We start from the raw sequence: 18,060 nt of genomic DNA, 5'->3' as shown, positions 1-18,060 counted from the left end.
TACTCGCGAGATGATTTTCCACCGTCGACTTCCCACGGTGGAAATACGTTTGTTGGTTCGAGACTCGCGACTGCACTCGACCATCGAGCTGTCACCGTCAAATTCGACACTATGCCGGCCGATTCGGATGCAGTCCCTTATATAAGCGATCCCGCGCTACCGTTCGACGCTCGCGTAGTGCGCCGATTTGCAAAGGTCCAGCACCAAGAAAATCTAGAAACATTTTCCCACCACCCACCCCCGTGCATCTGGCTCCGGTTACCAAGGTGTCTTCTGGGTCAGGAAATATTTTGGCAGGTGGCCCGCGCTCGGGATGGAGGCCATTGATTTTGTCGACGAAAGGAAAGTGGACCCTCTCAACGAGACGCATTTGGCACGACGCGCCGCGTGTCCCCGGTGCATTATGCGCTTGTTACTCCTACGGAATACCCTGGCAGCCTACTTAGCGCCTTCATTAGGACGAAACGAGCGGAAACGACCGCTTCGGATGTCCTACATTTCCTTCGTCCGCGCTCGTGGCCATTTTAAATCCGACTAACTTGGGACGCGAATCGTCGCTTCGACACCCTCCTTGGAATAGGATCGTCGATCGACTGGGTCAAGCGGGAAGACTCGCGAGGAGATTGCGCAACCCACGAACAATAAAGCCTGAATTTTAAATCGAGTGGGATTGGTTTCCAACGAATTTCTGTGTTTCGTTTGAAAGAAGATTCCGAATATTTTACAACATGTATCGATATCTAGAATTGAGAGATTTCTTCGAAAAGACGATTCTGCTTCCGTACAGTTGCTAATAAGTTTACCGCACGGTTATTGATTCCTAATGTCGCCCATAGAGTATAATCTTGCACATAGTTCTGCCTCGCCCCATTTCGACTATCCCCACGAGCAAGGGTGTCTCCTAATCGTGGAAACTTCGCTAACGATGTGCAAGTTACCGCCATTTTATCGATATCGGTTTCCTACTGAACGTAGTTACACATTCGTAACGCGCGACGCGAACGCTCAAAGCACGTGGGAGGGGGGCGAGAGTAACGGCAGGCAAGCACGAGCACATTTAACCCGTTCGCGAGAAAAAGCTGGAAAGAAATATGTGTATACTACGTCCGTTAATCACGTTCGATCCACCAATCGTTACGAACCATCGATTTCCGTCTTTCGGTCAAGAATCTTCGAAGAACACGTGGCGTCCGATGAGGCTGCTTTCCGCGAAGCTGCCTGGTCGCGATCAAAGGGGTGATTTTTCAAAGGGCTGCACACCACCACGCCGATGCACATCCACATCACGTTCACCACCGTTGAGCACACCAGCCGCCAGCGGGGTGGTCATTGGCTCGTTTCCTTCCCTTTGTCACACGGCCTCTCCGTCCCCTTTGTTTCTTTTCCCGATCGAGCACGGATCGATCGAGGATCTCGTCTCGCACGTCGCGACCCTTCCCAACCCCAACGTTCAATGGACGCGGTCTAAATCGAGTGAGATCGCCGGCGAACCGACACTTTCCGGCGTTTCTTTCGAGCGTCATCGATCGACGATCACGGGGATACGTCGCTATGATTCTCTGCGTGCCTGCGTTTCCTCATTTCGCACGACCTTTTTCTCTCCCCCGTGCAATTCTCGTTCGATGTATATCGCGCGACCGTCTTTTTCCCCCGCTTTTCCCCGATTTTCCTCGCGCGTCTCCGACTTTGCCAGTCTTATTCACCGTTTACATGTGCTGCTTGTTTCTTTGGGGACGATGTGGACGGAGTGGCGACGGTGCAACCTGCCGGGCAGGACGGGGGATACTGCGACACTGACAGTAGCGCCTTCTGTCGGTGAGCCTCTGCCGCCCCCTCCCCTTCCCAAACCCCACTACACTGCCCCTGTATGCACCCTCCGACACTCTTCCTCTTTCTGTTCTCACGGCCGTGTCCGTCTATCGCGCTCGACAGCAGATAGTCTGTTTTTAGGGTGACGGGGCTACCTTTATTTCCCTTCAACCCCCGATCCGCCCTCCCTAGCGATGTTCCTCCTTGCCACTGGTTTGTCTCGTTTTTCCTGATAGCTACTCTGTGCTGTTTTTATCTTTCCGCTCTCGATAGAGGTGTCCTTCCTTTGTACGCAAATCGGTAAACGTCTTTTTCCGTTGAAAGCTTGCGCTTTCGTTTAAAAATCTCTTTGTTACTTTACTCCGTGCTTCTCTCCGAAGTCCCGTTTCGATTCTGCATACTACATTCTCTTCCCATTATGTCCCCTTTTCTATCCTCGGTGCTTTATTTATTTATTTATTTAAATGGGGATATTGTAGAATATGTATAATACTTTAGTATATTGCACGGATAGCTTGTATCGAAAGAATATTATATTCGTCGATTTTCTCTTCGACGCTAGAATTACACACAGATTTATTGCAATACCTAAAGAGGATGAATTATCAGATTATCTCCCCTCTCTCAAACACACAATATTAACATCAAACATTTTGATTGGTGTAATACTCGAGTAAGAGAAGCGTTTTTTAAAAGCATCGACGTCGTTTGAGCCTCTAAATAAGCAGCAGACTTTGTTTATAATTAATAATCATTGTAATGTTATTTTGTACTTAAATTTCAATTAGTATTTGACGACTGCATGTACTGTGAATAAAGATAAATTATGTAGAATTTACTGCAATTTCTAAAATATAAGGGTAAATAACTTACATGCAAATAAAAAAAAGAATCAAGTAAAACTTCTAAATGTAATCAACAAACATTGTATTGACAAGGAAATATACCACAAAAGCTAAATCTCGTAAAAGATCTCAACATGTTTTTTTTATAATATTTTGGATCTTGCTACTATACGTGTTTGAATACTTTACAGGGTGGACCACGTAACTTGTGCAGGTTGATAACTTCCAAAATATGCGTTGCACGATAAAATTTTGCATACAAAAGTTGCATGGTTTAAAGGGTTACATTATGTAGTGCATTTATTTTTTTAATAGGTGGAGGCGTCTCAGTAATTTGAAGGTCAACTTTGTTTTTTTAAATAGAATACTATATTTTTTATATCAAAATGTGGAAGAATATCGAATTTTGAATAAAACAGTATTGACCTTTATTAGCCCCAAACTTAACAGCTAACGAGTAATTTCACTTTATTCCTTGATCATTTTAACTGTTTTACAGAAATCTGTGATAAGGTTGAGTCTCCAATTTGATATTACGTGAAGAAAATTGTCAAGAAATAAAATGAAATTACTCGTTAGCTATTAGGTTTTGGACTAATAAAGGTTAATACTTCTTTACTCAGAATTCGATATTCTTCCATATTTTCACACAAAAAATATAGCATTCTATTTAAAAAAACGAAGTTGATCTTCAAATTTCCAAAACGTAACCCTTTAAACCATGCAACTTTTGTATGCAAAATTTTTTCGTGCAACGCATATTTTGGACGTTATCGAGCTGCACAAGTTACGTGGACCACCCTGTATAATGAAACAACAGCGAAATTTATATTTAAGAAAATTTTATCTTTCAATTGACTGAAGAGCTTGTTAGAGAATCACAAGAAGAAAAACGTTAGATAGAATATCGGCAAATACGACACAAAGTTTGAATAAACGTAAATAGTGTAAAATTGGATATTGCAGAAATCATAAAAAGAATACTAACTTATTGCGAATTAGTTCAAAGTATAGTATAAATAGTATAGAAGACTTGTACGGGATGTGGAGCATGTATAGCTTATTGATATAATCTAAAAAATGAAAATGAAACATAAAAGCCACGTATTTGGTGATGGGTAATAATTAATAATATAAATTGTTTGTAATATAAAATATACATATACATATAGTACACCTATTATAAAAATAAATTTCATATCTTGGAAAATATATGTTTATCACGTGTTTTTAATTAAAATATTACAGGGTATGGGGAATTATAGAAAATAAAGGGGAATTTTCTAATATTCGGTTTTCATTTTCAGTCTCTAAATGTTTCAATAATAATAACTTTTGGTCACGTGTAAGTCTGCTGAACTATTTATATAGTTTCAACTAACTCCCAATAGATTAATATTCATTCTATCAGTATTAATTAATTCTATAGATGCACTGAAGACGACTGCAAATTTAATAGAAAACATTATCGTTATGTTTGTTTAAACACTTAATCGATGATAATAATAATTCTGTAATATAAATTAGAATATAACAGTAAGTTGGTATTTTAGAAGAAATATGAGTTATACATATATTTTTGACGAACACGAGAACTGAGTTTTTAACAAAAACAAAAAAGGATGAGAATGAATTAAAATTTGGATTGTTATCGTTGTGAATATATTCTTGAAATAAGAAACCATATTTACATTAAATTTAGCCATTCATCTAAATGGCATGATTTTTTACTCAGTGGGGATCAGTATAATCGTTGTAAAAACCAAAAGATGTAGTTTTTTTGGTTTTTAAGAGCAATTTTTACATTGTCATTTATTTTTATCAAGTATCATCCAAACTAATTAAACTTTATCAACCAATAACCAATCATTTAACTAACCAACATGAATAATATATGGATGTTCTTTTTGTAACACTTTATTGAATTATTTATTTATCGGGGAATATCACCTTTGATACAACATAAAACGATTAAAATATATATATGTAAATGAAAGGATACATTAGAAAAATATGTACAATATGAATAAATGATACAAAATACCAGAAAATGTACAAAAACAAAGCTATATAAATTAAATTTATCAGAATAATAGTGCTCTTTAAGCAAGTAAAGAACTACAACAAAAATTCAAGTAAATATTGATAGCAAAATTGAAAGATTTAGGCAAAACAAAAATGTTAAGTCTGGACAGTATGTCGAAGCAAACGATAAGATCATTACAATATTAGCAATTACATTAGATTATTACAATATTATATTTTGATACACATACCGATTACATCCAACGTGCCTCAAAATATAATAACATATTTTTAACTATCCCGGAGAATAATCGTTGAATGGTAATATCTTTAATAATAGCTTTTCAGAACGTTTTTTTAAATCATTTTTGCGTTATAATTGAAGGAGATCTACGTTAAATCAAGGTGCCTTCCTAATTAAAAATAAATGATCGTCTAAAAATTGCTCGCGTAATAATCAACGAAATCATACGTTTTTGCTGATTTCGATAAATTTAATCTGTCGCATATAATGTAAGAGGTCGCACACGAAGGTTTTCCCCGGATTTCAATTTGAGTAATATTACAGGATGATACTAGAAACTGGGACAATCCGGTCTTTTCAAAGCGAAGATACAAAAAATTCATACAGGAAAAAATTGAATCCCATGCGGAGCAATCTTTTGATGAGATTTTTATAGTTTGACTCAATATGCACTTGCACTCTTTTTTTAAATTGCACTATGAATTTCTTTTATATAAATCGATACATCTCATTATTCTGCGTATAAAAGTAGTAAACCATGACTATGATGCACGCGGTAATTTACAAGGTATATTATATTCCATGTTAAAATATTAGTTTGTCCCATTAAGTGATAGTTTTACCATGAACGTTTAGATATTGATCGCTTCCATGCATATTTTATTATTTCATTCACACGTGTAACAGTTACACTAGCATAATTAGTTTTAATTGTAACTTGTATATCATCAACAAATACACTGGACATATAAATTGTTTCATTTTTAGTAAAACTCGTTAAAATATGGAAAGCAAACCTATCACAAATCGAATTAAATTTTATAGATATCGTTTAAAAATTGTGTTTCTTACTTAACACCCATAATCACGGTCATCAATATTATATGACCAAGTGTGATGAATATAATTTCGAAATAAAGATAAATCTATTAAGTAGAAATATAAAATGTAAAATATGTTGCAACATATTACACTTTTAAGTGCAGAAAGATTTGTATAAAAATTGATTTATGTAACGAAATGCATAAACCAATTTGAAAAATTGATGCAAGTGCATATTCCCGTTGCAATAGATACAAAAATCAGCCTCGCACGGAGGATTAATTATTTTCTCTACGAATTTCTTGTGCCATTATTTAGAAAAGAACTATAGCTTGTTTTATTTTCTAGAATCACCCTGTATAATGAAATCCCTGAGTCGTCCGTCTGTTCGTCCTTCTCCAGACCGTTGAAATTTTGCGTGGGATTTTTTGGGCATCCGAGAATGATGGAGAAAATCGTAAACCTAAAAAATTTAAAGAACGGCTAAACACGTGACCCAAAAAGGATTCCATGCTATTTTAATTGACCAAAAATCAAGACTGAATTTTTGATCTAGGGGTTTTCGACACTAGTATCGAGGGTGTGACTATCAAGAATTATACGAACTTGTAAAATATATACTTAGTGAGAGCAAGCTTAAATACGAGGCTACGTATAAAAACAAATCTTTGGCATAAAATGTTCAGAATCAAAGTCTTAGAAATTCAGATTAATATTTCAGACTAAAGTTTGTAATAAATATTTATAAACTGTTGAACTAAAAATTCATATGTCATGCTTATCATAAAAAGTGTATAGATTTTAATAAAAATTTTTGACAAAAATAATAGTAAAGAACAAAGAAAAAAAATAATGAAACGTGTAAATACATTCTTATTACTGGAAGATTCAAATTAAATGTATTGTATAAAATAATTCCACGTTGTTTCTGGAACATACAGTAAATAAAGATATTCGTTATAGCTTTGTACAGTATATAAAGGTATCATATCAATAGAATAAAAAGGAACAGCTAGGAGCTGTTTGTAGCTTAGAAAAACGGTAATGTAAGAAAAAGTGACATACTACATGTGTGCTGTAAATCACAGGCACATTCTCGTAAAATATACTCACAGGTACCAGTTTAACAGGAAGAATATCGAAGCATGACCTAATCTAGCGTAAATAGATAAAGAGGATAGACGGTGCGCCTGTTATTATTTAACGATACGTGCGAAACTCGGAAAAAACATCGTGTGCTATCTCTCGTGAATTACGTACTGCCCAAGCATGTGCAGAATTAAAGGTTCACCCTAATCGAAGCAATTGTAATACGCTCTAATACGATCCCTATTTTTAAATTTCGTCTTTGTATAGTAGAAATATTAAAATCAGCGTAAGATGTCCCATTATGCAATAAGAATGAATTTTATAGAATTATATGTTCCTGTCGTTCACAAATATTATATTATTTCACTTTTTTCTAAGGAGAATTGTTCGCAGCTATAGTTTGCATCAAAGTATTTTTTTAGACAAATTAGAGTTTTTTACAAAAATTTAAATAGGTATTTTATTACAGCCGAGATGAAGTTAAATTATTCATGCTGTAGATTAGAGCTTTGTAAATACACAGAGTTGACAAGGACGGGTATTATTTCATACAGAGAACAGTTTATACGTCTAATGCCTTACAGTCTGTTTTGTAACCAATATTTTCATAAGTGGTCTATGCTTTTCGTCAGAATGCGAAATCACAAATACCTAGATTTTACATTTCATACTAATTACTGCAGTGGAGTAGAATCTACGAATCTACGCGATTCGGATATTGTTTTCTTACTTCCCCAGACAGACAACAGAAGATTTGCGCTGGCAATGGAATATTTCTGCGGTTATTAAGGGATTCCCAAGATCAGACCTCTTTGTTACCCGGTAACAATAGGCGTGTCTTTAATTCACCGTAATAGTTTCCGCGAGATCATCGCAACATTGTTTGAGTCGAGGCAGGAAAAACAGGCGCAGTATCGGTTATCGATATCGGCAGCTTTGGGTTCGCCCGACGTAAATAGATTTAGAAACGATGATGAGCTTCGCCGATTGAATGTCGAGGCGAGGAAAAGTCTCTGCCAGTTTAAATGCAATTCGAACCGACTCGTCGCCTTTACAAAGAAAATGTCGATAGGCTGAACGAAGTCGACTTAAAATACAGTTACCACAGACTATGTGTCGGCAATTGGAACGGTATCGGCATATTATTCTATAAACTTTATCGTATAAGGTTTAACAGTTGTTCGGAAATAATCTATCCGATTGCTGTACCATCCAGATGTACAGATATTTCTCTTCCATAGATACCGTGACTGTACTTCACTGTTTTTTGGTTTCGATGAGAAATCAACTCTTTTAAAATTTGATGATTTTTAAAAGTTATAGCTTTTTAAGGAGAATATAGTACGAGTCAGAGAACAGAATCTAAAATTTTGTAAAGCTTTGGCTTGAAATTTTATAACACATGTTCAAAAAATATGCGTATATGGCTGATACTAAATTTATTGCAGCGTCGATCATTGTTTTTGATTTATTATACTAAATTAGTTCAATTCATAAATAAAATTCAACCTCTTTTCTTTCGAAAGCCGTCATTTTTTTGCGTTTTTATATTATATTTTTGTTTTTTAAATAACTCTATTACCGACGATAGTAACATTTAGTAACTTCTTTTAGTTTTCTATTGCAGGACGACTTTTAGAATTTGTTTCTATACCTTGTTGCTCTTTAAAATTAATGTAATATGTTTCAAGTTTTTAAAATTCTGATGATATGTATTTATGGCTTTGAAAATGAACAAATTACGATGTTAGCGTTGAACTTCGTGCAATAATTTTTGTTCGAAATACACGTTGCTGAAAATGACTCAATTTAACCAACATTAAACGTGTATACAGGCCCTTAAGACTTGCACTTCAAAGACTCAAGGAAGTCATTTTTCAAGCCTTAATGGACTGAGACTTTCAAGAACCACGTAATTGCGATATTATAGGGAATTTAACGCTGAACACCATTGAAATTTTAAAGAGCTTTTAATGTTCCTCGGGTCTCTTATATCAGTCATAAATATTTCTTCTCATGTCTCGTCGTCATTTCACGTGAACCGTTAAAACTTCCATAACTGCTGCCATACGTATTGATTACAAAAAAATATGCGGTTATCTTTGCAGAAACTTTCCAAGGTTTGGCCAATACGAAATCAGCAGTACTTATACTTGGCTAAAATGTTCTCAGAAAATCTTTACCAACGTTAAGTTTTAATTTTAATTTTGAAATTTACTGAAATCGAGGCATTTCACCTGAATACCGAAGTATTTTATTCTTCTTTAGTCGAAAGACGCCGAGACGTTCGACGAGAAACGCCCAAGCTTTCCTCACTCCAGACTGAAAAGCTCGAGACATTCGACCCTCTACAAGTCGATAAGCATGTTGGCCGAGGCATCAAAGCTATTTCAAACAAGAAAATTGTTTAAAGGCCGGCGTCCCTAAGCGGGGCCGATCAAGTGGCTTCTCCATCCATCCATCCAACCTCGACCGACGAGAAAAGCAATGACGAGAGCATGCAAAGTATAAACCGACACTTGATCTTCAACGAGAACTTTACGAGAATCTTTGTTCGCTAATTGTGCGAGAGTCTCCCAGTCTTTGACGGTCATGCATCAAAAGTTATAAAATATCCATCGTTGTCATATGTCTTATCGATCCCACAACACCATTTGCATATTGATGATCTGCACTAAACTGTTCTCCAAACTTGTTCATAAACGTCGAATTTAAACAGATGCTTGCTGATAATATTTCAAGAGTTAATAGCAAATCGTTCAAATACATAATTGTATCAAACGTTAAGTTTCGATTCTCTTTGTAGGTCCTTGTTAAACAATTATAAGATCATTAACCATTTTTTACGCTAGATAACACCGCCAAATTCTGCATACCGATAATGTCAGTAATTATTTGTATTCACAATTTGTCAAATCTATTACGATACAACCGATAAATGTTAAGTTTTGCGTGACTCACAACAAGGTTCAAGTGGTTCATAGTAAGTTTTGCGTGACCCACGACAGGTTTCGAATGCCCCACGACAAGCCTAGAATGGCCCACGATAAATTTTGAACGCCCCGCGACAAGCCTTGAAGGGCCCACAATAAGTTTTAAGAAATCTATGGTAAATTACAAACGACCGGCGATAAACTTTGAGTCATCTACAAATATCGAGTGACCCACTATACTAAAAGAATACATTTACTAGAGTTTCAATTCTACAGTAACTGATGATCCCAATGTCCCAATGGACCAGAGTTTATAAATACTATACGAAATAATATATAAATAAATAACTTATACGAAATTTCTGCCCAAAAAAAGGATCTTCGCGATGGAACAAGGCTTATGGTAATAAGTTTGCCGCTGTTTAATTACAGCAGAAATGTAGCCCGACTGCAATCGAGATGATATTGTGGATATTCTACGTATTGATTTAGCTCCTGACGATGGAAATTTGCCATTCGTATTAAAACGTCGACGTTTCACCATTATTCCAACTCTTGCTTCGACTATTAATAAATCTCAGGGACAAATATACGATCATGTGGGAGTTCGTTTTAACGAACCGGCATTTTCTCACGGCCAGCTCCATATTGTTTTATCCTGTACACGAATCAGAAACAATATTTAGACTTTTATCATTCCGAAAATTTTTGCACAGAATGTAATTTATAAGGAAATACTGTAACCTTTTGCGGACGAGAGGCGACTCTCGGTCGCCACGACGTTTCGCGCGACAGGACGAGTGGCGAGTGAGAGAAAATTATTTTTCTGGGGACTGAAAATCTGTTTAATTAATTCGCACATTCTCTACAAACATGTAAAAAGGCAGAGAAACGAACAGCCAGTTACACATTTGAACTTTCGCAAAATTTCAGTCAAGAAATTGAGAGGAAATTTTCGTCAACCACGAGATAGATTTTCAAGTTCGATGTTCAACTCTGTAGAAATTCGTCTAAACGGAAAGCTTCATGTAAATAATTCTTACTGGCACGAAGAAGGATTGCAAAGTTTGTTCTAGTCGAAACAAACCAGGGGGAAAAGACATGAGACGACCTATTTTTGTGATACATGTCCAGATAAGCTAAGAATGCATCTTGGTCAATGTTTTATAAATTATCATACCAAGCGAAACTACAGATCTTAATTTTTCTAAAATTATGTTCATAAAGGTGTGAATATACTAGATAAGATAAACTATCGAAATATAACGTTTTTGTAAGATAAATTGTATGTAAGATCATTTAATTGTACATACCATGTAAGACACTCGACATATTTGTAAAAACCGGCTGAAAAAGTCGTCGTCCGCAAAGGGTAAATTACATTTTAATATACATGAATAAAAGTAAAAAATGTTTTTCCAAATCATAGTCGCCAGTCATACTCGGCGAAAAGATATTTTAGTCTATAAATAGTATCCAAAATTATTAGGAGCACGATGCAACATGCAAAAATGTTTTACACTTTGAATTACAATTTGAAAGTTTCGATTAAGTGGCAATTTCTAGAACCTAACACGTTGGAAAGAATTCTCAGAAACCTCTTCTATAATTTCTAGATATTCGGGTATTGATAGATTGTGATTATTTAATAATAGATGTGTCAATTCGTTTCTGTGTATTGTGTAAGAAACTTTGTAAGACAGCCGTGTATCAATGTTGTAAAACTGCCGACAATTCGTGGAAATCCCACGCTGCGGAGGATACCCGCCCACAAGACTGCGACGCAGACTGATTGGCGTCAGTCAGGGCCGTGATACAATAGGGTGTCACGGTAAACACCCTACTTCTGCTATACTATTGTTAACGAAACCAAGAGTTAGCTACGAAGCTACTACCGTTTCTAATACGTCTCTTACAACGGATTGGAACCAAGAAATTCTCGCCAGGCAATAAATTCTTGGTCCATCGTTGTTTCGATGCTCGAAAAACGTCAACGACAATTTATAAAATATGATAATTAAAAAAAAGTCGTATTTCTTTTGAAAAAATATACTCGACCTAAACCTGTTTAAAGATTCAGTGGTATAGAATGTAATACATCAGACTCGTCGAATGACCTACATAAAAGTATACTTTTTCCCCGAAACGCGAAATTTCTCTTCGTATCAGGTCCTTATTTTCTGTTGGTACGATATTCGGAGCAATCGATAATGTCACGTCCAATTCTCCTTAACGTCAGTAGAATAGTTCAGTACACGTCACACATACAATTTGTATCGCGGTATATCTGTATCGAACGGTAAACTAAAAGTTTTATTTTCCTATTGTGACGTAAGTGGATGAGAAAGCAACGATGGTATTTCGTTTTACGGTATTCTATTAAATCAGTAGAATGGGTACGTCAGACGGAAAACACGACGCTTATTTAGAGCGTATCTTGCGTGGTGTACAAGGAACGTTCCCCTGGGTGTAGTTGGTACACTGATACCGTGAGATGAAAGATAGAACAACGACGCGGGAGTTTGCCCCGTTCAGTAGAATAAGATGGCGTCTGTCAGACAAGTAGGAAATCGCCAGGAGAATTCGTAGCACGAGTCGGTCATGCGGGAAGGCGGTAGAATAGGACGGTGTTGCAAAATGTCACGTATGCTCTCGAGTCACGGGAGAAGAATAATTCACGAACAGAATCTTTAAACATTGTCTGGCTGTGCTTAACAAAACTTTTCAGCTCACAAAGAAATTCTTCCGGCGAACGGAACACGCCCGGAAGGCGTTTAAATATTTAACATCGAAAATGAAGCGGCCCTCAATTTCCTGAAACTCTTCCTCGATCCCTCCTACTTTATTAAAAGCCAAACCCATTTTTCCGACGCATCATATAATCGAGCTTCATAACGTTCGCGAAGAAAACTCGACCATCACCCCGTTTAGTGTGTTCCGAACTATAAACGCATCGGAAGGAAATTTATTTACGAAACACGAAATTACAAGGAAATGTTTCGCCTGGAGCGAACGGAGGCACGGAAGCCTTCTCTCGGAGCCGAGTTTCTTAACAGCCAATCGACGCAACCACTGCGCCTGTTTCGAAATCGACGAATCGAGAAAACTGCTGCATCCGAGATCGCAGAAACCGCGAAAGAAAAGAATTCCTGATGTCCCTGAGACTTTCGTGTTCGTGGGAAAAAGTTTTGGTAACGTGACTCTATTAGAAGCTAAGGTCTCCGTGCGAGAGAGTGTCACGTTTCGTCCTTCCAACAAAGTTCCAAGGCGAGAACGCGGCTCGCAAGATAAGCCCGTAATTTGCATATAAATTCGTGGTATCCTGCGTTTTGCTTTCGACCAAGTTTTCTATAAGCCGATACTTTGATGCGAGTCTTCATAGTTTTCAACTCCCAGCGGCGTGACGAGTTGGCTATTAAGAAACTCCGTCTCGAAGGGATTTTTGCTAGTAGCTGACTTACCTGGGCAACCTTTTCTCCCATGTTCGATGCATGCATGGCTCCTTGGAAGTATTTTGCAGACCCGTTGTCCTGCAAGGAAAACTGAAACAGAGAACAGCGAGAAAAGTTAGATGGGACAAGGCGAAACGTCAACATTCCAGTAGAAAACTAACGCTGAACGTAATTAATTAAGGAGGTTAAAACAACATAGTCGACGTTACCTGGATGTTCATTAAATTATTATTTTAAACACAATGTTATTGCTGCGTTAAATTCAAATTTTGTTAGCATCCGGCGCTTAGGAAAATTAACGTTGAAATTGGAGTTTTATACAAAGGCGCCCCAGTAATTATCGTAAAACCGGCAAAGAGGTGATTTTATTTGAAAATGTAGATTAAATTTTTTCATACGAGACTTTGTTTTCGAGAACATTGGCTTGAAATATTCATCGAATACGCGTGCAATAGAGTACGATTCGAGAACCAGTATAAGTAGAAATAGCGAGTAATGAACGGACGTGCCAAGCAAATAATATTCAAACTCACATGTATTCGACCACTTTTTAAATTCAATTATTTCCAGAACAAAGCATTACACGACAAAATTTTATTCTCCATTTTCCATTTATTTTTTGACATAAAATCACCTTTTCCGCTGTATAATTTTTGATATTAAGTATTCTCATTTCTACTTCTTTATTTAACTATAAAATATGTATGTATGCATATACAGGATATTCGGCCATCCCTGGGAAAAATTTTAATGGAAGATTCTAGAGACCAAAATAAGACGAAAATCAAGAATATCAATTTCTCGATTGAGGCTTCATTAAAAAGTTATTAAAAAATTACATTGAAAAATTTAAAATCATTTTGAAAAAATTATTTTTGGTTGCGGCGCTTAATTACAATCATTTTTGGAGAATACACAAATCCCTGAAATCCTACGCACTTTCGAGAAAAAAATTCTTCACCGAAAATCTAATATGCGGCCAGAAATGCTTCCCTGAAAATGTGAATCTTTAAAATGTCATAACTCCTGAACAGATTGGAGGATTTTAATTTTGCAAAATGCAAATAACGCGAACTTTAGTGGAGAATATGTAAAAATTGTAACAATATCAAAAAAGTTGTTCCTTAACACCGTAATGTGAGAAAACTCCCCTAAAACTGGTCCATTTCTCAATCGGCCATAACTCCCAGAATAGTGAATATATTTTAACGAAATTTTTTCCTGAAGTAGAGCTCATGGATACTTACAAAAAAGGATTAGACAAAATTTCCGTAGAGCGCCAAACAAATTTATTAAAAATGAAAAACGAATTTTTCAGAAAAATCGACCAATGGGGTAGGTGCCTAATTTTCTCGGGGAAATAAAAAAATTTCGAATAGTTCTAAAAAAATTATTTCTAGATTCTGGGGTCAAATACAATCATTTTTGGTGACTACACATACCCCCAAAATCCTACGCATTTTCGAGAAAAAAATCCCTTGCCGAAAATACAATATCTGACCATGAATGATGATTCCCCTGAAATTCGGCGAAATTGAAAACTTTCAAATCGTTCTAAAAAAAATTATTTTCCGTTGCGGTGGTCAATCATAATCATTTGTTATGAATACACATACCCCCGAAATCCTACATACTCTCGAGAAAAAAATTCTTCACTGCAAATGTTTGTATAACTTTTTAACGAAGCCTCAATCACGAAATTAGTATCCTTGATTTTCGTTTTATTTTGGCCTCTAAAATCTCCCATTAAAATTTTTCCCTGGGATGGCCGAACACCCTGTATAAGGGATACCTTGAAATTCAGGAAGGTGGACAAATTTTTCGGCGAAAAAAAAATTTAATACAGGCGGAACTTTAAATGTTAATAACTTTTTAACCGAGCCTCCATCAACAAATTGGTATTCTTGATTTTAGTCCCATTTTGGCATCTAGAATCTTCCATTAAAATTTTTTCCAGGGGTGGCCGGATACCCTGTATTTTATACGTTTAGGTAAGAAATTAATAAACAGCACTTGCCATCCTTCCTCTCAAATGTATTCGTATTTTAAACTAATTTATCTTATTGCTATAACTAAAATCTTATTGCCTGCGTCGCTAGATAATTAATTAACTTCCTTAATTTAATCAGTATATTGTTATCAGAGTTTCCATAATCTTACTTTGTGTTTGATGGAATACGGTCCCATCTGGCTGAGGGATGGCGATTTCCGGTCCATGGATGTCCGCCATTTCTGCAAGTCGCTTTCGGATGCGACACCAGGAAAGATTTTCGAATGTTTAGTTGCTAAAAATACAAATGCTCGCGTTAAACATCGCCAAATCATCGCTTCGTGCCGATCGACGATATTCTTTAACCTATTATTGTTACAAAAACTATACGTGTGAAATACAGGCTCGATTAAATCAAAACTATCCAACGTGTGTTTCTCAAAATAATTGGTAAACGCAATAAACCTGGCGTACTAACGCAGTCTGCGCGAAAGAATTTGGCAAACTTCGGTGCGTTACACTTTCTTTCTCGTCGAAAGCGTTCGAGGCGTAAAACGAAAAATGAAAAACAAATAGATCGGCTTTGATTTCTAACAAACTATACAAAATCAAACTCGCCGGTCAACGTTACAGTATTCCGGGAAACCTTTACAGTAACACCAATTACAATCACACGCACTAGTCTAAATGTAAAATACGATACGATGACGAAGCGCCACAGATCTCGTAATCGATGCTATTTTACAGTAAACGGTTCAACAAAAGGATACAATTACTTGACGTGTGTGTGAAAATTAAAAAATGGTGGCCAACTTAGAGCCTACGGATTATGTGTAGTGTAGAAACCAACCAACGAAACAACCGAGCCTATATCTCTGAATCTAAAAGCGTTAAATAGTGTATCGTTAACAAGTTAGTCAATTCGCACTAGAAGCTGCATACCTGTGAAAGAAAAATCGTTTAAATGTTCGTAAAAAGACCGTGTAATTATTTTCAAAGATGACGATGCAGTAATTGCTACTCTCGAGTAGTATGTATAATTATTTGTAACATTTATATATGTGTGTACAGAGTGAGATGATAATTTTCACCGTCTTCAATATCTTCGTTATTTTTGGAACTATAAAGAAACTTTGTTTACACAAGTTGTGTGACACAGAGGGGCCATGATATGACAGTAATTTTTTCTTTTGTGGGTGAAGAATTTTCTTAATGCTATATTTCGTTTTATCCCTAGCAGAATAGCGAATGTTTAGATGATTTCAAGTAAATCGACAATATATAAAGAGCTAAACATCCGTTATTTTATTAAGAATAAAAAAGTGAAAAACTAGAAGTAAAAATTAGAATAATTTTGAAATCTTTAAAAACTTTTTACTTACGAGACAAAGATTACTGTCATATTTTCATACAATTTTTGTAAAGAATGCTCCTTCACGATTTCATAAATAATGAAGATATTCAAGATAATCAAAGTTATTGTCCCACCCTGTATACTGGATGTTCCATTTTAGTCGATCTACTTGGTCATCTCTGAAACTAACGATGTTAATTAAATGATAATTACTCTGTTTCGAGAGTAACATCTCACGAAGAGCATAACTTTGTTCCACACAAACACACTTATGAGATTTCAAGGTTTCCTTTGTTTTTTTTTGTTATCTATTTACTTCTTTCAATTGGATTTATGAATAGACGAATTTCAAGTTAGTGTAGGTAGATTAGTTCACGAGTAAATTTAGAATTTGTATTCCTTGTTCGCGAATAAAATTTGTCCAACTTTGGCACAGGACGACGATATAAATTCGTGAACATCACACGAATGTTTAGTATCGTTGTTTACAAACAAAGAGCAGGCATTCGTAGAATATGCGATCGTTATAGCATTCCTTCTCTTCATACCTTTGGTATTGCTTGTGCTTTGCTCCTTAGCATGCTATTATTGCGAGGTGATCGCGTTCATGAACGATGGCGGATTACACATCCAGTGAAATTATGGATACGACGCTGCTATTGGGAGAATGTAGGCAAAATTGTCGCACAACAGCACCGTTACATCATGACAAACGCCCACATCATGGGGTGATTTGGAATTCAAGAACATTTGCAACGACGTCGTTAGCACGACCGTTCAAAGATCTGTAAATTGCAGTTATAAGAGCGATAATAATACTACTCGACAACAAAATCCTCCATCGGTCAAAATCTCGCGTGTTTCAGAAATTTTTATGTCTTAAATTCAGATCTAGAAATAAAATTTTTCTACATTAGATTTTTGACAGACGAAAAGTTAAAAAATTCATACAGAGTAAGGTATGTTTAATTCTGTATTCATAGACGATTAAACGAATTAATCGCTTTGATTTACGATACAAGCATTTTTAAGTGCCTCATACGTCTTCAGGTATACTGCATAAAAATTATAATTTGAAACAACAATATTTTTTAACGTAAAAATTAAAAATTGTAATTTCATTTCTTTAAAAATAAATTTTCGGTTTTAATTTTCCTGGATTTCTTTATATTAAATTGAGTGTTGGATCATCAACCAATCATTCGGAGATCAAATAAGTCGTTGCATAAAAAATTGATATAAAAATTTACTGGATAAACCAGAGTCTAGCATATTGTAGCTCATTGGATTCGTCTATTTATAAACTGCATGTCCAATTAAAAAAGATATTGGTTTAAAAATAAAAATAAAGGTATCCATGAACTCTCAGAAGTGCCTCCACCTGGAAAAAAATTATGTTCAGCCCTTGAAGCAAAGTAATTTTCAACTGACAAGAGGAGGATACGAATGGAACGAGTATTTTCTAGATGAAAGTAGACTAGAAACGTAGGACACGAT

The 18,060-nt window shown here is 36.0% G+C and overlaps 1 protein-coding gene across 10 annotated transcripts in view; it reads right to left on the bottom strand.

The window, feature by feature from the left end:
• LOC122403096 (potassium voltage-gated channel subfamily H member 6) overlaps window positions 1–18,060 on the bottom strand; it is a 295,338-nt gene that overhangs the window by 106,423 nt on the left and 170,855 nt on the right. For all 10 annotated transcript variants that reach the window (XM_043406413.1, XM_043406418.1, XM_043406419.1 and 7 more), the window contains 2 exons: window positions 15,380–15,504; window positions 13,229–13,309 (listed from right to left, as the gene is read on the bottom strand). In XM_043406413.1, the coding sequence (XP_043262348.1) occupies window positions 13,229–13,309; window positions 15,380–15,504 (206 nt within the window). The remainder of the gene's footprint in view (window positions 1–13,228; window positions 13,310–15,379; window positions 15,505–18,060) is intronic.

Source organism: Colletes gigas, unplaced genomic scaffold (assembly GCF_013123115.1).
Source record: "Colletes gigas isolate AHSC1104 unplaced genomic scaffold, ASM1312311v1 Colletes_gigas_Sc00044, whole genome shotgun sequence".
Taxonomy (NCBI): domain Eukaryota; kingdom Metazoa; phylum Arthropoda; class Insecta; order Hymenoptera; family Colletidae; genus Colletes; species Colletes gigas.
This window is presented reverse-complemented; position numbering and strand designations above follow the sequence as displayed.